Here is a 24,134-nt window from a genome sequence, read left to right on the forward strand (position 1 = left end):
GAATATACTCCAAAAAAATTGTGAACCGAAGGTTTGCGTATAAATGTTGATAACATTGAAATTCCAGTTGCAGCTTAGTGGCATAAAAGTTGTTTTTTATTTAATTTTACAGTGCAGCTTTAAAATCTGCTACAACTTACAAATACATAACACAAGAATAATAAATAGTTCATTTTCATCAGAGCATTTTTCGTCTCCCTGAGGTACAGTATTCTATGATAGATTAACGTTACCTGGGGAAGACAGACTCTCCTCTTCAACTGTCAAACCTCAATTCCCTCAGACAGCGAGTACAGGCCAGAGCCCAGCTCAATACGGCCCTCAGTGTAACCCGTATCTACCTCCCTCTTCATCCCAACCCTTCCTCCACGTACCCAACTCCTCCCTGATGTGGTAGATAACAGGGGGGAGGGAGGAGGGCGTTCAGGGGTTTTGCATAGTACTTGTCTGATGCAGTGGGGACTGATGACGGAATAGAGGAAGAAACTATAAGATTATTTTGCATGGGACTGGAAATTGACACAAGCTCAGCGCTGATGTAGAGGAGAGTCTTCCTCTTTGTCTTTAACATACAGCTTCAGCTACAGCTACAGTTTGGTCTCCAGACAAGTGTTTCTCAATCCTGGCACGTGGGACCCAAATGGGTACACATTTTCTGTACTTACAAACTTGATAGTTTGAACTAATCCCCTCATAATTAAGTCTGGATCCTGCTAGTTCCCTGTTCTACCTGGTGATGGGAAGATTTAGAAGAAAACAATGGATATTCAAATTTCAGATTTGAATGTAATCATTCCATTAGATTACAACAGAGATAGACTGGTAACCTGGCCACTACTCCAACCATGGTGAGAACATAGTGCCTGTCCATCCTTGCCATCCTGCAGAGACAAGATGCCACAAACAGCGACCATCTGCTTCATAATCTCAGTCAGTGTCCAACGAGCCAAGAAGCCGTTAGAAAATAGCCTCACTCTGCCATCACAGGTTCCAGTGACAAGACTCAGTGAATAGCCTCACTCTGCCATCACAGGTTCCAGTGACAAGACTCAGTGAATAGCCTCACTCTGCCATCACAGGTTCCAGTGACAAGACTCAGTGAATAGCCTCACTCTGCCATCACAGGTTCCAGTGACAAGACTCAGTGAATAGCCTCACTCTGCCATCACAGGTTCCAGTGACAAGACTCAGTGAATAGTCTCACTCTGCCATCACAGGTTCCAGTGACAAGACTCAGTGAATAGCCTCACTCTGCCATCACAGGTTCCAGTGACAAGACTCCCACTCTTCGCCATCAACCGTTCCATTACACGTATTGCTGGAAGGGACAACCAAACAATCCAGCAACAAAAATAGCAGGTGAGGGGACATTTTTGCAGGTTTATTTGACAACCCCGCATTGCCACTCAATCTAGTAAATTTACGCAGACATCCACATAATGTTGCCCTTTTGTTTTTACTGGAGTTATTCTGTTCACTATTCAAAAATAAACACGGAAAGTTCTTTAACGGTGCACCAACAACCAATGACATCACTGAATGCCACAGGTTGTTATTTTTGGTGGTTTAACAAGGGGTGGGGCTGGACAATGGTCCTCTGTAGGTCTCTGCACTAACATAGCTGCCTTATGCCCACTGGACTGTGAGACTGGAAAAGCAGAACAGGTTAAAACTCCTTCACAATTACTGTGAATACTGGAAGTGGGTTTGATTGAGCTAGCCTGGAGCAAAAGAGTTGTTTAATTCATGTGAAATCAGGTTTTTAAAGTAGCATTTGATGCCAGGCATTTAAAGTAGTATTTGAAGCCAGCTATTTGAGTAACTGTAGTATTTGAAGCCAAGTGTTTGAAGTAGTATTTGAAGTAGTACTTGAAGGCAAGTGTTTGAAGTTTTTTTTTAAGTAGTATTTGAAGCCAGGTATTTAAACTGGTATTCGAAGTAGTTATTGAAGCCAGGTGGTTAGAAGTCATGTGTTTGAAGTAATATTTGGAGTCAGGATTGTGAAGTACTACTTGAAGTCAGGTATTTGAAGTACTACTTGAAGTCAGGTGTTTCAAGTCAGGATGGTTCTGTTAGAGACCAGTGAGCTCTGGATCCAGAAAGGGTGGGGAGGTGCTGGGAGGGGAAGGGGCTGGGTGAGGAGAGGCTGGGAGGGGAGGGGCTGGGAGTGACTGGGAGGGGAGGGGCTGGGTGAGGAGAGGCTGGGAGGGGAGGGGCTGGGAGTGACTGGGAGGGGAAGGGGTTGGGAAGGGAGGGGCTGAGAGGGGAAGTGGGGAGCAACAACACTGCCTGGCTCTTTGGCAGAGACACAAACAGGAAATAAAACCTGGAGCTACAATATGACACGTCAACACACAACCACACATATGGGGGAGCACAGATTCCACACTCTCACACTGTTTCAGCCACCGAGCCCCACACTTCCTGCCAAACCCAACCCCTATGGGACGTCCAAAGTATTTGTCTCAAACACTGATACCTCAAATGTCCGTCTAGTGTCAACAACACCCCACCCTACCTGGTGGCACAAGCTGGTGTCCCTGGCGGGGATGACAGACCTTTTAAATAGCTGACGGGGATGACAGCCCTGTCATATGACTGACGGGGATGACAGCCCTGTCATATGACTGACGGGGATGACAGCCCTGTCATACGACCGACAAAGATGACAGCCCTGTGTTAGGACTGACTGGGATGACAGCCCAGACATATGACCGACCGGGATGACAGCCCTGTGTTATGGCTGACAGGGATGACAGGAAAAAAACAGGCTGAAAAGGAAACACCACTATGTGTTTTAATGATCCCATTATTGCCTCTTTTCGCGATTACAGTCTTCTCAAGCAACATTTTTGGGACAACGTATCTAGCCATCCACACTTCATATGCTATGGGCAAATCAAAACCGTGGCACATATTTTTACCGGCATAGTGTTTCTACCTCTGCTACGAAAGAATCCAAGCTTCCCCTATTTGAGAACACCAGCCACCTTCTGCTCCAGACAGAGCCAGTTTCACTGCCCTGTTTACAGGTTCTGATAACCTGACAGCAGGCCAGGGACAAACCAGGCACAGACCAGAGACACACCAGGCACAGACCAGGGACAGTCCAGGGACAGACCAGGGACACACCAGGCACAGACCAGGGACAAACCAGGGATAGTCCAGGGACAGACCAGGGACAAGCCAGGGACAGACCAAGGACAGACTGGGGACGGACCAGGGACAGACCAGGGACAGACTAGGAACAGGCCAGGGTTTCACACCAGTTGTCCGGGTAAATATTGGACCATAGTTTTGTACATTGTACATGGTGCATTTTCAGGCTTGCTACTTCTTCAAGTAACCAGGAAAATGTAAACACCCCCCACTGACCCCCTGGCACCTGACCCCCCCCGTTCAGCCAATCGTATCTCCACGGCTGGAGGCCTCAGTCACCCAGGTTTCCTGGAAACGGGGCCAGTGGGGTTCGACAGGGTCTGAACAGGGACCATGCAGAAGGAAGCGGGGCGACTCCATACCCCACCCTGTGTTTTGGGATTCCAGAAAAAAACGATCCCTTGGAAAGTATTTTAATGATCACGATACTGTCCAACAACACTGTGTAAACAGTGACTGCCCTTGGCTACACACACCAACACACATCCACACAGACACACCTACACACACACGTGCAAACACAGCGATTCTTGCCCATTTCTTACCGTACAGAGCCTTGGCGCTTATCTTGCTGTCTGACCTGGCCACACCGCTGCAGAGAGAAGAAGAGCAGGAGGAAGAGGAGAGGTTACCGGGGTTACGCTGTCTGCCCTTCATGGCTAACCTAACGGTTTCTCCAAGTCCTGGAAATATCAGTGTCTCTATGTCCTACAAACACTGTCTGTCAGTAGTCACTGTCCTCACGCACACACACACACACAGTCCCAGCTAACTGACTGGACAGGACTGGATGAGATTAGCCAAGAGATTCTGAGCATATGGCCCTGAGAGAGAAAGAGAGTGGAGAAAAGGGAGGGAGAGAGAGTGAGTGAGCCAGAAAGAGAGAGAGAGAGAGAAAGAGAGAGAGAGAGGAAGGGAGCGGGGTGGAAAGCTGGAGCCAGAAACGCCGGGAAGGCAAACATTCAACATTCAACTGAAACAGAGGTCCTCTGTACACTGCAACCTGGTTCCAGACCACACCCACTCTCTCATAACTAACTCGGTGATGTTTAACTGGGAGTCTGAAAGGTGGTCAATATAGACACACGTGTGTGTGTGTGTGTAATCCATGTTCATGTGTACTTGTGGGTACCACAGATGAAGACACAAAAATAGAAAAACCTGAAAATCTGTCCCCACAAGGATTTATGTTGGTTCACTAGGGAAAACGTGATTTCTAGCTAAGGGAAAAACTTACAAAGGAGCATAGTGTTAAATGGGGTTACTTTCCGGCTGAGGCATTATGAGTTTAGGGGTTAGTGTTAGGCGTTAAGGTTCAGTTTAGGGATAAAAGTCAAATTATTTAGGTTAGGGTAAGGGTTAGGTTTAGGGTTAGTGGATATGGATAGGGAAAATAGATTTCTGGGTCATGGTTAAATCTCAGGTCCCCACAAGGATAGAAAGACAAACATGTGTGCGTGTGTGTGTGTGTGTGTGTTTTACTCACTTGGCCTGGCTCATCGGAGGTCCCAGGACACTCATGGTCTAAGACATCCACCTGGAGGGCAAAACAGAGGGCATGAGAGGGAGGGGTGAGGGAGGGGTGAGGGAGGGAGGGAGGGGTGAGGGAGGGAGGTTTGAGGGAGGGAGGGAGGGGTGAGGGAGGGAGGGTAGAAATAAGAGCATCAGGGAGCAGCCTCTAGATGTTTTCTGTTCAGTGACCCACTGAAATGACCCGTGGCAGCCCAAGAAATACAACACACACACAAAGGAACTTAATTCACACACACACACACACAAAGGAACTTAATTTACACACACACACACACACAAAGGAACTTAATTTACACACACACACACACACAAAGGAACTTAATTTACACACACACACACACACAAAGGAACTTAATTTACACACACACACACACACACACAAAGGAACTTAATTTACACACACACACACACACACACAATGAGCAACGATGAACAGTCACCTCCAAAACAGTGCGCACACTTGATAAAGATCAGCCAGACAGTGTTTACTTAAACAGGAAATAGAAAGTGGTAAACAGTGACCAATGTCACCAACATCAGTGATAAAATTATATAAACAGGAACGAGGACTACAACAGCCTGAGTAAACTGTCTCCAGATATTCACCATCTTTGGGCAGCTGCCACATACTGTACTGCAACAATGAATCACTGTAAACATGGCATTGGGCATCCCCCACAAATGATTCAAACCCCCCCCCCCCCCCGCCATGTCAGTCAGTGTATTTTTGGAAACGCTTTATGACAGGGCACAGTGGACAGGCCGCTGAATGGGGCGCTGGTAAGGTCACTGCCGGGGAGTTAGCTGCGTCAGTGTGAGACCTGAGGGGTGTTCTTGAAGAATGGCTCAACAAACCCTGAGCTCCCTGAACATATCCCTGAGCATCTCTTGACCAGATGTCGCTGCGCTTTCGGTCCCAGAATGGCTGGTTCTCGATTAAATGATTAGGCTACAATGGCGATGACAGAAAACGCGATAGAAATCATGGAGTGTAAAGATATAGCACAATACTTTCATAATTTGGAATTCACAGCAGTTAAGTCCTTCTTCTCCCAACCACAGAAAAGCAGAAAAACAACAGAGACAGACCAAGGCCATAAACAATCTTCCTGGAGAAAAAGGTGTTGAATTTAGGGTTGATTTTCTGTTGCAGTATGGACATCTAATTGAAATGCAAGAAAATAGTTTTGGTAGTAACCCTACTGCATTCCACTGACGGCATTCCATCAACATTTAAAACACACAGGCAAACTTCTTTTCCACTCAGTCAGATCCATCCCTTTGTGCCCGCTCTGCAAGTATGCACATAACCATGGAGACGTGCTGAATGACTGAGAGACAGTTGGGATATTAGGAGTTTTCTGTGAGGCCCTCTCATCTAGAACCGACAGTAACAGCACGTCGGGGGCTTGGCAGGATCTGATGGAAGTGGGGTCAAACTGGCCCAGAGTAACTAGTATTGGCACTAGTTTGGTTTTCACTAAAATAAAAGTGTAGGATGTTCTTAAATTGAGTTTTAATCTGCTGCCAGGATATTTTTGTTCCCATGGGGTTAACTATAGAATATGTGTTGTCATGAAAAGCACTTCATGAACTGAATAAAACACTTCCTATAATGTCTGTGAAATGAGCCGATCTTTTGCAATCGCATCATACCGCGGACTTGACAATTAATACAATTAGTAATATAAAAACTGCTCTATAAACTAAAAACAGTATTATTAATAATACCGTATTTTCCGCACTATAAAGCGCACTTAAAAGTCTTTCATTTTCTCAAAAAACGACAGTGCGCCTTATAATCCGGAGCCCCTTATATATGGATCAATTGGTTAATTGGTTGATCCATACTGGTTGTACACGGCGCTCAAGGCTCTCTGTCAAAATGTTTCAGTATGAAAAACCAATAAAAACAGTTTAATAATAATAAAATGTTTCAGTACGACTGGTAAACTACAAAGCCGCACCGCTTGCAGCATGACTGCTACCGTAGTCAGTAAACACCGGTCCTGTGCTTACTCACATTCCCACCCCACTTGTGTGTGTATGAAGACCCCAACATGGCTCCTTTCAAGAGACACGCTTATGACGCAGAGTTCAAGCTCAAGGCTGTCGGCCACGCAGTAGAATATGGGAATAGAGCAGCAGAATATGGGAATAGAGCAGTAGAATATGGGAATAGAGCAGTAGAATATGGGAATAGAGCAGTAGAATATAGGAATAGAGCAGCAGAATATGGGAATAGAGCAGCAGAATATGGGAATAGAGCAGCAGAATATGGGAATAGAGCAGCAGAATATGGGAATAGAGCAGCAGCGAGCGAATTCAACATTAATTAATCAATGGTACGGAAGTGGAGGAAGCAAGAAGATGACCTGCGCCAAGTAAAGAAGACTAAACAGAGTTTCCGAGGGAACAAAGCGAGATGGCCACAGTTAGAGGACAAACTCGAACAGTGGGTTGTTGAACAGAGAGCAGCAAGTAGAAGCGTCTCTACAGTCACTATTGGAATGAAGGCAACAGAGAGGCCGTCTTGACATTCTGCAGTATCTTCTATTCTATGCGCCTTATAATCCGGTGTGCCCTATATATGGAAACAGTTCTAAAATAGGCCATTCATTGAAGGTGCGCCTTATAATCCAGTGCGCCTTACAGCGCGGAAAATACAGTAGTCAGCCATATGTGTGTAAGCCTATGTGATAATTAATATATGCCACATATCTTCTGAATCCACTCTCTCAGTAATGTCCGCCAGGCTTTCAGCAGGTCTTCTGAATCCACTCTGTCAGTAATGTTCGCCAAGCCTCCAGCAGGTCTTCTGAATCCACTCTCTCAGTAATGTCCGCCAAGCCTCCAGCAGGTCTTCTGAATCCACTCTCTCAGTAATGTTCGCCAAGCCTCCAGCAGGTCTTCTGAATCCACTCTGTCAGTAATGTCCGCCAGGCTTTCAGCAGGTCTTCTGAATCCACTCTGTCAGTAATGTCTGCCAGCAACACACATATTATGTATAGTCAAACCCAGTTGAAACTTAATTGGTTTGTTTTCAGGTTGACTAAGTTGGCCGGGTAAATGAGTGACTGATAACATAAAAAATTGCTTTGAATGATCTAAATGATTTATTGGAGCCACAATTTCTTTATTGCACAGTGCGCAGTGCAGGCTCTGATGTCATTTGGATATTCTGCTAAGAGACAGGCCATGGTGATGGAATAAAATCCAATCGCTGATTAAGTTCCACGTTTTATTCACGTGGACAGGATAAGATCCACTTAATGGGGCCATACAGCTCTGGAAAAAATTAAGAGACACACCTTTGTCTTTCCTTTCCAAAAATTTAGAAAAGATACGTTTTGAGTGAAGAATAGGAGGGTTAAAATTAAGAGAACCACTGCAGTTGAATGCTTTTGTTCCTCACTCAAAACTTTCCTTTTCAAAGGAAAGAAAAGGTGCAGTGGCCTCTTTTTTCTGGAGCTGTATGTAAAATGTTTACTGTTTACTAGCATGAATAGAAGCAAAGATGACCAGCAGACATCTGCAGTTAATGTTCGAAGTTAATGTTTCAGGTTTTATTTTGCTATCTAGTAACATATTCCCCGTGTATAAACGTTCATCGACAGTCCGTTTACCAGCGTGCATTGTGGGTAGTCTGCTAATCCACACTGTGGACACTTGCGGTACTTTCCTCCCCTCATAAACCACCCTGGTCCAGCTAAAACTGGTCCGGTCTGGTTCGGTAATGGAAGAGGGGGAGGAGACAAGTCGTGTCATTGTCTAAATTCAGTCTTGCGAACGTTAGAGGCCGGTCTCTGCACAATGCCCCTTTAACCACAGAAGGTAACGGGTTTGGTTCAGAGCATTTGTTGCTATGGTTTCTGATCAGGATACAAGTCATGCTCTCTTCTTGAGGAAAACTAGATCTTGAGGGAAAAATGAATTTCCTCAAGATCTAGTTTGACAGTGGTTACTTGGCCAGCTTTCTGGAATACACCTCCGGTTACGAAATGCATTGGCCAGTTTTGGGAGGGTTATAAAAAAAAATAAACCACACTGCAAAAAGAATTGCCAGTAGAACAAGATAATTTAACTATTTTTGATGAGATATTTGCTGGAAATAAGTTAAATAATCTGCCAATGGAACAAGAAAAAGTACACGATATTTAAGGCATATATTCTAAAAACAAGCGGTATAAAATAGCTTGTTCAGAAATATATACCTTATTTTAAGGATGGTAGGGTTTTTAACCTGAAATAAGATAAATATACTTGATAAGACATATTTTTTGCAGTGCATGTTTTATTTTAATCCGGGTCAGTGGTGTGATCCAGGTCAGGCCAGTGATCTGCAGCCCCCTCTCAGATTACTTTGTGGGGGGGACAATAAAAGCAGCCAACAACCTTGTTTGTTGGCCCAACCCACATCCACCCACATGGAGAACACCTTGAGGTGTATTATGGACACCTGTAGCCAGTGGGAGGCCAGCAAGCAGCGTCTGGTCAGTCAGGAGGTGCTCGTTAAGAACACGGCTGAGGGGGGAATGTACTGAGTCTAAATTGGTAAATTGAGCTGCAGGGTGAGGCCAGACACAAACAGCCAGAAACAAACAGCCAGACAAAAACTGCCAGACAAAAACTGCCAGACAGATACAGCCAGACACAAACAGCCAGACAGAAACGGCCAGACATAAACAGCCAGACAGAAACGGCCAGACATAAACAGGCAGATACAAAAAGGCAGATTCAAACAGCCAGACACAAACAGCCAGACACAAACAGCCAGACACATACAGCCAGCCACATACAGCCAGCCAGACACATACAGCCATGTAAAAACATTCAGTGCTTGGGACAATGTTCTTACCACAGCTTTGACTGGGAAATGAACTGCAACCAATGACACACAGTGTTCTCAGCAGGGATGTTTATAACAATGGGTAGGTGAGGACAGGTGATGGGGACAGAAAGAAGGAGTTGATGTTAACAGAGAGAAAGGAAACCCTATAGTCTCTGCATTATTCATGATTATCTATCTGTTGGCTAACAACATGCATTCCACAATGTCACCTTCCCCCTGCAAATTCACCTCACATCAACTACCCTGGCAAAGAACATTCTAAAGAGGACCTATATTAAATATGTATCAGAGGACATTCTAAAGAGGACCTATATTAAATATGTATCAGAGGACATTCTAAAGAGGACCTATATTAAATATGTATCAGAGGACATTCTAAAGAGGACCTATATTAAATATGTATCAGAGGACATTCTAAAGAGGACCTATATTAAATATGTATCAGAGGACATTCTAAAGAGGACCTATATTAAATATGTATCAGAGGTCATTCTAAAGAGGACCTATATTAAATATGTATCAGAGGGCATTCTAAAGAGGACCTATATTAAATATGTATCAGAGGACATTCTAAAGAGGACCTATATTAAACATGTATCAGAGGACATTCTAAAGAGGACCTATATTAAATATGTATCAGAGGACATTCTAAAAAGAACCTATATTAAATATGTATCAGAGGACATTCTAAAGAGGACCTATATTAAATATGTATCAGAGGACATTCTAAAGAGGACCTATATTAAATATGTATCAGAGGACATTCTAAAGAGGACCTATATTAAATATGTATCAGAGGACATTCTAAAAAGGACCTATATTAAATATGTATCAGAGGACATTCTAAAGAGGACCTATATTAAATATGTATCAGAGGACATTCTAAAGAGGACCTATATTAAATATGTATCAGAGGACATTCTAAAAAGGACCTATATTAAATATGTATCAGAGGACATTCTAAAGAGGACCTATATTAAATATGTAGCTCTTGGAGCGGGGCTGTTGGAGCAGGGCAGTTGGAGGGGGGCAGTTGGAGGGGGCAATTGGAGCAGGAATTTTGGAGCGGGACTTTTGGAGCCGGGCTGCTGGCGAGGAGGAAGCAATATGGCTGACAGCAGGCGACTACACACCACTGTAACTCTATCTCCCACCCGATGTTCAGGTGTTTTGCAATTGTATACCTAAATTAATTACAAAGATGGATGTTTCCTGACAGCCAGGTAAACCATAAAACTAAAGGGTGGTGGAGCGGCGATTCCTTATCAAAGGGGCCGCATAAAACCAGCGGGACGGAAAAGCAACTCCTGCCAATCCGACTGGCCAGCACCTCGGCCATTACGTAACCACGTCTAACATGACTGGCGTGCTGTTTCAAGTTTAAGCCTACAACCGTAAAGGATGGTGGCGTAACTAAATAAGGACTTAATCTACATAAGAAACATCTGTATGTTAGCCTGGCCGGTTGCCAGGTCTGTATTCGCTGGGTAGCTAATGTAGGAGTAGCAAGACAGCACAAACACCAGGTAAACCTAAATAAAAGGCTTGTTCCACCTCCCACTTTCATTTACGACCATTAAAACATGAGTAAGACTTGCTCTGTACAGAAGAGGAATCCCAGCATTTCATCCTGCCTAATCCTCCCTTATCTGACCCTTGCCCTACCCCTCAAGCAGCCACGTATGGGCTAAGCGTCTCTCACTATCAGCTTGTATTATTAATCAGTACTGAGAGCCCCGGCTGGCTCTGATGTCACCAAATGGCCACTGGCTCTTAGAATCCTGCAGGTGTGACTATCACACACTGGCTCCACCTGATGACCATGACATACCCTGTGGAAGAGGACGGAGAGGAAGAAGAGGCGTGGGAGGAAGAAAAAGAAGACGAAGGAGACAGCGAATAAGAAGATGAAGGAGACAGAGATGAAGACAAGGAAGGAGAGCCAGAAGACGAAGGATAGGGAGAAGACGAAGGATAGGAAGAAGATTAAGGAGAGGGAGAAGACGAAGAGGACGGAGAAGACACCCCAGGCAACAAGTCCCATCTGGGAGGGTAATAAGGGAAAGGGCATGAGAAACAACAAGAGGCGGGGCTTATCTAGACGCAGCTAAACATGATTAACACACACACAGATTTAGCAGATTATGCAAAGGATACTTCCCTAAGTGATGTTCCCTATAGAGTGCAGTAGTTTTAACCAGAGCCTGTTTAATCAATCAGTTTATTTAATTAAGCCTTTTCTACATCAGCGGTTGTTACAAAGTGCTTTTGCAGATCCCTGAAGCAGAGCCAGAAAACCCAAAGAGCAAGCAACCAGAGTTAATGCACAGTGGCTTGGAAAAAACCCTATTAGGGTCAATAGCTGCAGTAAACCAGATATCTGAGGGGCGGTCAGTCCTCTTCTGGCTGTGTGAATATGAATAAAGTACATTACCTTTTGGGAAATGTTTTTTGCATGATCAGAAGTCAAGAGGGTCAATAAATGCAAGTGGGCTGTCCAAAGTCCATTAACAGATTCCAAGTCAGCTGCACAACCCCATGGACAAGGACAGGTGGGATGTGGACATAAAAGTGTATTGGGGGACTCAAAGATCAACAAATGTAACGTCAGACCACCACAGCATGGTATTCTCAGACCCGGTTTGATAAATGACCTGGTTTCCATGGTGTTTTTTGTGTACTGGATGTTCAGATCTCCGACATAGCCGGCAGACTTCTGAATGTCTACCTCCTTACCTTAAATAAACTTAAATAAAGTTTCAATCAGATCTTGGCTGTTCTCGATCTCATCTGAAAGCTCTCGGAGGGCTGACATCACGCACGGCCCAAATGGCACTCAATTCCCTGCACAGTGCACTAAAACTGACCCAAACCCTGCCCACCATGTGAGGAATAGGGTGCGATTTGGGACAGACCCGTAACGAACAGGTCAATGATCGTAGGAGAGTGACGGACTGGTGTTAAATTCAACCTGAACAACACAGAGATTTCCTCCTTCTTATCGTTCCAGCCATCTCTCTCTCTCTCTCTCTCCCTCTCTCTCTCTCTCTCTCTCTCTCCCATTGTTCAGGATTGCTAGATGCTGACACAACATTGGTATCAGGGTGTATGGTGGGGAGGTGTCAGGTGCTGCCCAGGCCTGGGTTCAGGTACTATTCCCAGTCAATTCAGATCCTTTCCCTGGGCACGCCTCTTCCAATGGAACTGACAGGATCGCGGTACCACCCCCGAGCCACGCCCCCTGGCACCACAGGACAGTCAGAGACAACACGGAAAACACAACATGGACTTCCAATAAGGTCGGAACCCAGGCATGGAGTTGCCTTCCCTGAGCTCTTCCTGTCCTGGTGTTTTGAATCAGGTGTAGCGCCTAAGGTCTAGGATGTAGGGTGTGAGGACTAGGGTGTAGGGCCTAGGATGTAGGGATTGAGGCTTAGGACATAGGGCCAAGGATGTATGGCGTGAGTCACTGGCTTACTGTTGTTCACCACTGATGTACTCGTGCAATTGGAGTGAACTCTGTGGGCGATACTTGGCCCTCTTTCAGGGTGGTGGCAGTTGGTTGGTGTCTCTGTGGTTGATACTTGGCAATGTGGGTGGATTAACTTCCTGCCTGTTGGGCCCTGTCCGGGGCCTCCCCCGAATAGGGCCACAGTGTCACTGGACCCCCCTGTCTCAGCCCCAAGGTTTTACGCTACTATATTATGGTAACTGAAAATCATTGTAAATCTAAGGAATGCATTCTCTAAATTAAAATTTTCCTTTGCTCCATTGAAACTTAGGAGGACATGAGGTCTTGGCCCTCACCTCCGGAGTACCAGGCTTGAAAGGCTTGCTGCCTCGTCCAAATACCTCTTGGTTGTGTTGCAGATCATGATGATACGTGACGATTCCAGCTGCCATTCTGCGGACCATTCCTCCCTCCCAGATTGTCCCTGGCCTTGTTCATCTGGTCATGCTTCTGACCTGGATTATGTTTTATAGACTCTGGACAAAGCCCACATGCATTTATTAATTATTACAACATGTACTCTGAAAATGTTGACCCGGCACAGCCAAAAGAGGACTGGGCACCCCTATGAGACTGGTTCCTCTCTAGGTCTCTTCCTAGTTTTCAGCCCTTTTAGGGAGTTTTTCCTAGCCACTGTGCATCAACAATGTTGTTGCTTTCTCCTAGGGGTTTCAGGCTGAGCGTTTTGTAAAAGCACTTTGTGACAACTGCTGATGGGCTTTATAAAAAACATTTGATTGATTGTAGGGACAAGTGTCTCTGTTTGTTGGTGGTACAGGGTGGTACAGGGGTCTTTGGTTCTTATCTGTTCATTTTATTTTTAACACTATTTAACCTGGTGCATTGTACGATAACATAGTTGTTATATTGGCATTTGAGAACCAAACCTGATGTACATTATGAGTCAGTATGTGCAGTGTCACTGTATGACCAGGATTACTGTTGCAAAAGGTTCACCTGTATTTTGTTGCTATTAAATGATCAAATGTTTGGCCTTGTAACCCCAAACTACAATTTCCACTTAACCACAGAGTGATACCTCACCAAACCAAATTACCATATCCAATGGTCTATCCCACAGAGTGATAACTCACCAAACCAGACAGCCATGTCCACTTGTCTTAACCACAGTGATACCTCACCAAACTACCAGGTCCACTGGTCTTAACCACAGTGATACCTCACCAAACCAGACAACCAAGTCCACTTGTCTTAACCACAGTGATACCTCACCAAACCAGACAACCATGTCCACTTGTCTTAACCACAGTGATCCCTCACCAAACTACCAGGTCCAATGGTCTTAACCACAGTGATACCTCACCAAACCAGACAACCATGTCCACTTGTCTTAACCACAGTGATACCTCACCAAACTACCAGGTCCACTGGTCTTAAACACAGTGATAGCTCTCCAAACCAAACTACCATGTCTGACCACTTGGTCAGAGACATTAAGTGGGTAAACCCCTATTTACATTTGACTGAATCCAGGTCAAACGCCAGATGTCCACAATCTGAATAAAAAGACGTATTTACATATGACATGAAGCGATATTCACCACAACAACACCCCTTCACATCTCCAAACAATGAATCATCACAGTGCTCTTAAAGGCCAACACTGAGATGTCCTTGTCTGACCAGGTGGACCTTGGCCCACCAACAAACACAGAGCCAGGTCATCGCTTTCGTGCATCTGATCACGACAAAATCACGACTGCAAAAAATTACCTACAGTACTTCTCCTTTACAGCATTTAAAACACACAGCCTATGATATTTCAGGAAAATGACATTCAAATTAATGGCATCCTAGGGATTAAGCCCCTGAAAACCAAATCCACCTGGGTAGAGGAGGTCCGACCACACAGTACTTCACAGCATATTGGACTATGGACCATTAATTATGATGTAATACTGATGGTGAGATAGTGTTGTTTATGTAAAGGGCAACAGCAAGGCAACACTTTTATGACAGCTGATAACAGCAAACCCTTTTAGCTAATTGGCACATTATCTTCACCTCACAGAATGTGGCCTTCACAACACGATTTAGAGCACCTGGCGCAGCACAAGTCCACTAAAAATGGCATTCTGGGAGGAAATAAACTGTCAATAATGGCAGGTTATGGTAAAGAATAACTGAAGAAAAAGAAATGAAAAACAGCCGGCAGCCAACGACAGTATTTACATTAGTCACTAAGCAAACTTTTAGTTCCTACTAGGCCACAGAGGGAGTCAAACACAAAACCTTGGAGGTGCAGGTGCCAAGACCCTTGGACGATTGTTTTCTATATAGCGGACACATTTAGACCCTATTACATATATAATGCATTACTTCAGATCACCTGCTGTCAAGCAGCCACACGTTTAATTGTGTGGCTTTATGAGGTCCAGATGGTGTTTGAGCACCAACCGTTAACCCTAACCCTAACTGTTAATTCACTGATACAGCCACCTAATTATTATCAAAATGATGTAAAGGTCATCAGTGTACAGTAAATTAGTTAATAACTCCTAGAGTCAATATAATATACACTCACCTAAAGGATTATTAGGAACACCATACAAATACTGTGTTTGACTCCCTTTCGCCTTCAGAACTGCCTTAATTCTACGTGGCATTGATTCAACAAGGTGCTGAAAGAATTCTTTAGAAATGTTGGGCCATATTGATAGGATAGCATCTTGCAAATGATGGAGATTTGTGGGATGCACATCCAGGGCACGAAGCTCCCGTTCCACCACATCCCAAAGATGCTATATTGGGTTGAGATCTGGTGACTGTGGGGGTCATTTCAGTACAGTGAACTCATTGTCATGTTCAAGAAACCAATTTGAAATGATTCGAGCTTTGTGACATGGTGCATTATCCTGTTGGAAGTAGCCATCAAAGGATGGGTACCTGGTGGTCATAAAGGGATGGACATGGTCAGAAACAATGCTCAGGTAGGCCGTGGCATTTAAACGATGCCCAATTGGCACTAAGGGGCCTAAAGTGTGCCAAGAAAACATCCCCCACACCATTACACCACCACCACCAGCCTGCACAGTGGTAACAAGGCATGATGGATCCATGTTCTCATTCTGCTTACGCCAAATTCTGACTCTACCATCTGAATGTCTCAACAGAAATCGAGACTCATCAGACCAGGCAACATTCTTCCAGTCTTCAACTGTCCAATTTTGGTGAGCTTGTGCAAATTGTAGCCTCTTTTTCTATTTGTAGTGGAGATGAGTGGTACCCAGTGGGGTCTTCTGCTGTTGTAGCCCATCCGCCTCAAGGTTGTGCGTGTTGTGGCTTCACAAATGCTTTGCTGCATACCTCGGTTGTAATGAGTGGTTATTTCAGTCAAAGTTGCTCTTCTATCAGCTTGAATCAGTCGGCCCATTCTCCTCTGATCTCTAGCATCAACAAGGCATTTTCACCCACAGGACTGCCGCATACTGGATGTTTTTCCCTTTTCACACCATTCTTTGTAAACCCTAGAAATGGTTGTGCGTGAAAATCCCAGTAACTGAACAGATTGTGAAATACCCAGACCGGCCCGTCTGGCACCAACAACCATGCCACGCTCAAAATTGCTTAAATCACCTTTTTTTCCCATTCTGACATTCAGTTTGGAGTTCAGGAGATTGTCTTGACCAGGACCACACCCCTAAATGCATTGAAGCAACTGCCATGAGATTAGTTGATTTGATAATTGCATTAATGATAAATTGAACAGGTGTTCCTAATAATCCTTTAGGTGAGTGTATAACACTGTTTCCAAAAAAGTTGGGATGCTTTGTAAAATGTAAAGAAAAACAGAATGCAATGATGTGCAAATCATTTAAACCCTATATTCAATAGAAAATGCTGCAAAGACAACATGTCAAATGTCTGTCGAAACAGAGAAATTATATTTTTTCTTGAAAAATAAATGCCCACTTTGAATTTGATGCCAGCAACACATTTGAAAACAGCTGGAACAGGAGCAACAAAAAACTGGAAAAGTTGTGTAATACAAAAAAAATAATTATTGGCAACAGGTCTGTAACATGTTTGGGTTTAAAAAGATAATTCCAGAGAGGATTGGTCTTTCAGAAGTAAAGATGGGTAGGGGAGAAAACTGTCCTGTGGTCTGAAGAATCAAAAGTTTAAATTATTTTTGGGAATAACAGACGCTGCGTCCTCTGGACTAAAGTGGAGAAGAGGAGAGGGACCATCCGGCTTGTTATCAGCACACAGTTCAAAAGCCAGCACCCGTGATGGTATGGGGGTGCATTAGTGCACATGGCATGGGTGACTTGCACATCTGTGAAGGCACCATTAATGCAGAATAATATATACAGGTTTTGGAGCAACATATGCGGCAATCCAGACAACGTATTTTTCAGGGAAGGCCTTGCTTATTTCAGCAAGACAATGCCAAAACACATTCTGCATGTATTACAATAGCATGGCTCTGTAGAAAAAGGGTCTGAGTGCTAAACTGGCCTGTCTGCAGTCAAGACCTAACACCCATTGAAAACATTTGGCACATTACGAAATGAAAAATAGGACAAAAGATATCCTGAACTGTTGAGCAGCTGAAATCCTATATCAAGCAATTAGAATACATTTTTCTTTCAAAACTACAGCAATTGTTCTCCTCAGTTCCCATACACAGAGTATTGTTAAAAGAAGAGGAGATGCAACACAATGGTAAACATGTCCGTCCCAATTTGAAAAGATGGGCATGTATTTTTCCAAAAATTATATACATTTCTCAGTTTCAACATTTGATATGTTGTCTTTGTACTATTTTCAATTAAATATAGGGATATATGATTTGCACATCATTGCATTCTGTTTTTATTTCCATTATACACAGTGTCCCAACTTTTTTGGAAACAGGGTTGTAGATTAATATCTAGAGAACAATCAAGACTTTTGCCTGTTAACCAGCTGCTGTGGTAAGAGGTCATTGTTTCCATGTCCACATGGATTCCATCAATCCTGGGGGTTCCCAACCTGGGGGCCTGAACTGATGCAGGGGCACCTTAGCCCTGAATAATTGATATAATATAGGTCTTTGTGTGATTTTTGTAACTACATTTGTAAAAGCCCTCCCAGCAAAAGCCCAATGCCGACTATCCCAGGAAAACCAGCAGTTTTGGTTGACTCAAGAAAAAGGTACAACTTCACGGCTCTTGACAGAACAATAAACTTTGTTTGTCAAGTAATACAAATATAAAGAAATATTGTGACCACACTACTTTATGTGAAAGTGGGAACAGTGTTTTCATTGGACAGGAGTTGAGTATGTGCGTTCATACCTCCGGACCATTGGGGCCAGCACCTTCACATTCCAGCTGTAATATTTACCTTTGACCATGTTTCTTTAGTTCCAGCCGTAATGTTCACCTTTAACCTGCTTCTTGAAGGTGCAGCTGTAATGTTCACCTTTGACCTGCTTCTTAAAGGGCCAGCAGTATTGTTCACCTTTGACCTGCTTCTTAAAGGGCCAGCTGTATTATTCACCTTTGACCTGCTTCATAAAGGGCCAGCTGACATTTTCACATTTGACTTGCTTCCTAAAGGTTGCCATTTTAAGAGAATTATCCCTGTGTACCCATGACAACAAACATTTCTGACATCTAATTATATATTCTCACCTTTGTTGTGGTTCCAGTCGGAGGCCTAATCACCGAACAGGTATTTAAATGTGCTGTCAAGGCAGCAGGACTTTTAAAGTAACACAGCCACCACCACAATAGAGGAGGCGTGGCCTCCTAACTGGCACATTCTCAGAGTGTATGACTGGATATGGAGGCAGGAATGCAGCTCTGACACTTATTAAACAAGCAGGCGAGCCTGTTCTGACTCCACCATAAATGACACCAGCCCATATATCAACAATGACACATGTACTGTGGACAATCAGAGTTTTCTATATTAAAAAGCAAACGTGCCATCATGGCCACCTAATCATTCCCAACAAACATAAATAATGTAATTACAGTTACGAAAGTCACTCCGGATAAGATTCCATACATCCTGTAACCACTAATGTTGAAATGTAGGCTAAATATTTATATTAGAATGATTACAGTGTGTCTTATTTTAATTATTAAAGGCCAACCATTTGCTAGCTGGGGCCTTCCTAGCTGTTCAACAGGCTGTGATAACATAGCTTCTACCTCTCTGAACATGGCAATGGGAACACAAAGACGATTTGGACGACAACTGTACTGAATTGGCAAGAGGTCTGAGTTCTCAAAAGGAAGGGTGATTACAAAACAAACTGAGTCATTTAGTTAGTCAACCCAGAGCTCACTTTAAAGTGGACTGTTGGTGATAACACGCTTAGCCTCTGGTAGCCACTTACAGACCACAGCTAACAGGATTATCTGTTATAGAATGTGTTATTTTTTATCTGTGTATATATTAAAAATATTATTATATGTACACATATTGTAGTATTTGCAAAACACACTAGTGAAATTGAACAGATATACACATAAAAAATAATCAATTTCCATATTATTAGTTAGCTACGTGTTCACAGTTGGAACAGAGGGTAAATTGTGGAATAGTAAGTCATCAGATGAGTTAGCTGCAGATAAAGATCCTCTGGACTTTGTTCCCTGCTAGAGATTAAGAAGTTCAGCCCTGATAGAACATACCTGATTACGATATTAACAAACATCTCCATTAGATCTGTATTAATTTTGTTCTAATGGTGTCTTGTGTCTTTACGTCTGTTTAGGTCTCGAGTTTCAAAATTAACCTTGTGTACTTGCCTAGAAACCATTCAATGTACAACAAATCCATTCAAACAGTATTTGCTCTGTTATAATGGTTTTAGTGCAGTGTTGTGTGTGTTTCTGTGTGAGTAGCCCAAAACTAACGAAAGTATGTCTGCATGAGGCAATGGACAGTTTGCGTGACTATTCATGCGGTTATAGAAACGTAGGTGGCCTGACCGTGTGACAGTGTTTATTCTTTGGGGCGCGAGCCACTTAATGGAAAAGCACTTTGCGGTTGAGAACCTTTAGCTCAAAACTAAAGCGATTCATATTTCATCGGTCACGTATGATAACTATTGAATCATTATAATAATGGAATGTACACAACAGTTTGTTAGTCCTGTGATCCACCAAGCTTCGGGCTTTTTGTAAAGTAAACAAAATTACTTTCTGCACTAGCTAGCTCATGTATTTATAGATAGCTAAGAGATGTTTTGCATATGTTTTTTCTTTTATAGGCTTTTTTGTTCAGTCAGCTATTTATTTCATCCCGAATACCATACGTAATAGTTACAAAAAAATATGAATTGCTAGGTTACGTTCTGATGATTAGGGGGCAGTTAAAACACACACCCACCCACACAAAGATTGTTTTCAGCTTGTCAAGTCAAGACAAGACAAATGACCTGGACTCGCATAAAACAATCATGAAGACAATTATTTTAGTGTTACTGGAGTCACTGAATCAGTCATAAACCCTTTTGCGTGGAGAGTTCCCCAATGGTTGGTAGAACCTAGACGGACTCAGGGTTGGCTACACCGAGACAGTTGTCTGAATTAGTGACCACTCAGCTTTTTTAATTTGTGATTAGTCAGCTATATCAAATCCCGTACTACCGTATTAAATTGTTAATTACCATATTAACTCAGTTAATTAATGAACAGACGATAGTCTAAAGCAGAAAATGTATGTTATTGCAACTTCACTCGTAGTCACTTTACATGACGTTTTGTGTTATAACCACATTCATTCCAAGTCTTTGTTAAGAATAATAACAACTCTTAATATATCCCGCATCAACAACAATCCCACGAACGATCCCAGTAGTTATAATGTGTAACTACACGATTGTGATGTTTTCCGGTTCATGCTAACTAACAACTAGTCCATAACATCCCAGTAAGTTATCTATATCGATGCCCAAATAAATCCATACTTCTCGTGCCTGCCCTAAATACAGGACTCACAAAGGTATAATGCCTGATGTTTCTCTGTTCCACAAACATGCCAGTGAAACAGACATACAACTCGGAGGAAAAAGATGGAGAAACACAGGTGCAATATTACATGTGAAAACAATCCAAGAATTGTATTTTACCTACCCAGCGCTGAACCAGCTCGAGCTCACTATTTTCTTCTACTGCTGACAAAGATGATGTTTTGCTTTACTTTTCTTTTCACTTCAAAAACACTTAATAAACTGAAGCATTGAGGTGGTAACAACAGAATATATCTGTCAACCACATTCAGCCTGTCTGAACTTTGCTCCGTGGGTGGATAGTGAGCTGCTCTGATGGTCAAGGTTACTCGCAGCCCATTTTGACACCGGTGCGATCGGAAGTTGAAGTAGACTCGGAAGTGTTAAAACAAATTGGTGTGTAAATGCATACACGCTGTCGACGTTTTATCGTGCAGCATAAACGGACGAAAGTTCGGGATGGAACTAGAGTGAGGACGGCAGCATCCACAGGTGTGTGCTGATAACAAGAGACATTAACAATGATATTCTAAGGTCTCCACCTTAAACAATGCAATGCGTTGTCCCGGCAGGTGAAACAGAAACGTACCGAGCTAATCCTGGGCAGATTCTGGAGGGAGGTAAACCTCTCACTCTTTCGTTTCGCTTCTGCCTCTCTGAGGTAACTCAACCTGGGTAATGGAAGTGCACGCTGCAGCCCTGGGGGCGGGACGGGGGTTGTTTGATTTTGGTTGTATATGCAAGTGAATATATCAACATAGGTGGGGAATATTTATTTTAAGAAGTTGGTTATGCAGGGAAAGGCTAGATGTTTAAAATAGAGAAAATGAAGAAAATACAAAAGCGATTGGGACAAAAACAACAAGGTAGTGTGACTGCATTTATAGTAACGTTCTTAATAATTCCGTTATATTTTATCATTTATAGGCTGGTGGTCAAATGAAAAATTCCATGTTCCGTCCCCAGGTGTAACTGTGTATTGTAAGAGAGAGGCAGCTTTAAGTAGCTAGCTGAAAGAGGAGCAACAGTGTGGAACATTGTTCTGGTTTCAGTGACACCGACAGGTAAGATTGGCCGCTGGCTCTTTGTCCAGGCAGGCTCTATCTGTTTTCATCTCAGTGGGCCAGTACAAATGACCATGTCAAGCGCGTATAGGTTTCACAATGGATAATCAGATTCAGACAGACCCATTGTCCCACCTTTCGGGTTATTTGGTCGGCAGCTGATGAAAAACAAAACACTAGAGGTGAATGGTCAAATAGTATTTCCATTACCCCTTGCTTATATGAAGATCTTCTGTGGCATGAGGCTGTACAACTCGAGTGCCCAGTTAATAACAAATCTCCACCCACATACCAGCAGCTTGGAACATTCCACACCAGCACGGAGACCTGATTAAACCTTTGTTAGTAATGCGTGTGTGCTCACTGGGGATGCCGAAAGTAGGGTACCCTGGGTCGGATGTTAACCATTAACCTCCACCTATCGCGTTGAGAGACTGACTGTTTAAAGACTTAAGAGAGGGAGACAGAATAAGGGGCCGGACAAAGGATGATTGTGAGGCGACAGACAAGAGTGAGTTGAGAGACTGGGACAATTAAAAAGCAATACACAATTAGTATTTTGGTCGAATAAGTAGGAGTTTTCTGTAATAACGAGTGATGTGCAGTTATGTAACATTTCCCATCACGTTCGGATTATCTTATTACTTTGTTTTTCCACCACTGCCCAGTTGTTGGTGGTAATACAACAACTTTGTAAGCTGTTGTAAGTAAGCCGAAGAAAATTTAGTTGTGCTTGTAGAAGACAACACCAAATATAAATGTAGATATGTATTTCTGAAGACCCGTTCCCCAAACGGAATGTCAACAGGTCTCAGTTTGCTCCTTATCTCCCCTCGTTACATTCACCAACTACCCCAAACCCCTTAATTACTCCAGATTCAGCAATTACCCCTGCAAGGTCTGCGGGTGAATCCAACTCTCAACAGGTTACCACTATCTCCGACTACCAAGTCACCAGCTCACACATATGCCCCCCCCCCCCCCCCCCCCCAATCACCGGCTTTCTAAGCACCTGTTTCATTACCGCTTCAGTTTATAGCTTCGGTTGGTACTCCTTTCTGTGTGAGGTATTGTTTGTAGTATGCAACATACTAAGCTCGTGCTAACCCTGAGATGGTATTCTGACCGTATCCTGCCTTTGGTGTATTTGAGTTTGCCTAGTCCTTCTGCGCTTTTGCCGGAGCAGTTTATTAATTTTGGACATTCTGCCTTTAGCTCGCTCCTTTTGTCCTGTTCTTTACTGGATTACCTGTGTACCGACCACTGCCTGTTCGCCTGACCACGTATTTTGCCTGCCTCTGGATTTGTATATTAAATCTACCATTGCATGCTCTGCAATTGGGACCATACATCTGCCTCCGGTTTGTGTTCTTACCACCCCAACCTTTATTAATCCAGATTCACCAACTACCCAGACTCCTTAATTACTCCAGATTCACCAATTACCCCAAACCCATTTTTTTAATCCAGATTCACCAACCACCCCAAACTCCTTTATTACTCCAGATTCACTGGCTAATCCAAACTCCTTAATTACTCCAGATTCACTGGCTACCACAAACTCTTCCCATGTCTGGATTTATTCCAAAACAGGAGACTTCAATCCCAAACCTCAGAATTCCTGAAGACGAGCTTGATCCAGGCCTTTCAGATGGGCAAACATTGCATAGTTCCAGTCAAGAGAGAAGGATTGTGAGCAATTAGGGAAACAAAATGTTGTTTGCATGGATATTTATAATAAATAGTTGCATAGTGGTCTCCTAGCAACTTCCTCAGACGAGTCAGGCAGATGCAAGGTCTTCCATCGAGTGAGTATGTCCAGAATTGTTGAAGGGCACGGATGCTTTGGAAGAAGACATGCTGCAATCTTCTACTCTTTAGAACCCATTGGGAATTTCTGCAACAAGATAGAGACTTAGGGCCAATGGGAAGTCACACTCATTTGGGAAAGGAGTCAGGGGCAATGCCTGATTTACTTATTTTACATTGTAGGATCAGAATCAAGGATCAGAAATGTTTTTTGTTTTACAGAAACAAATT

General features: G+C 43.4%; 1 protein-coding gene across 5 annotated transcripts in view; it reads right to left on the reverse strand.

Moving 5' to 3' along the window:
* Window positions 1–21,709, reverse strand: part of eps8l2 (EPS8 like 2) — a 49,264-nt gene extending 27,555 nt beyond the window's left edge. For 3 of the 5 annotated variants that reach the window (XM_029114975.2, XM_029114976.2, XM_029114974.2), the window contains exon 1: window positions 3,705–3,972. In XM_029114975.2, coding sequence (XP_028970808.1) covers window positions 3,705–3,816 — 112 coding nt within the window. In that variant the 5' untranslated portion in view covers window positions 3,817–3,972. Of the gene's footprint in view, window positions 1–3,704; window positions 3,973–4,645; window positions 4,697–21,150 lie in introns of those variants that run through there. The other 2 variants (XM_029114977.2, XM_029114978.2) reach the window with 2 other exon arrangements.
* Window positions 21,710–24,134: the final 2,425 nt, after the last annotated feature.

This window comes from Esox lucius, chromosome 19 (assembly GCF_011004845.1).
Source record: "Esox lucius isolate fEsoLuc1 chromosome 19, fEsoLuc1.pri, whole genome shotgun sequence".
Classification (NCBI taxonomy): domain Eukaryota; kingdom Metazoa; phylum Chordata; class Actinopteri; order Esociformes; family Esocidae; genus Esox; species Esox lucius.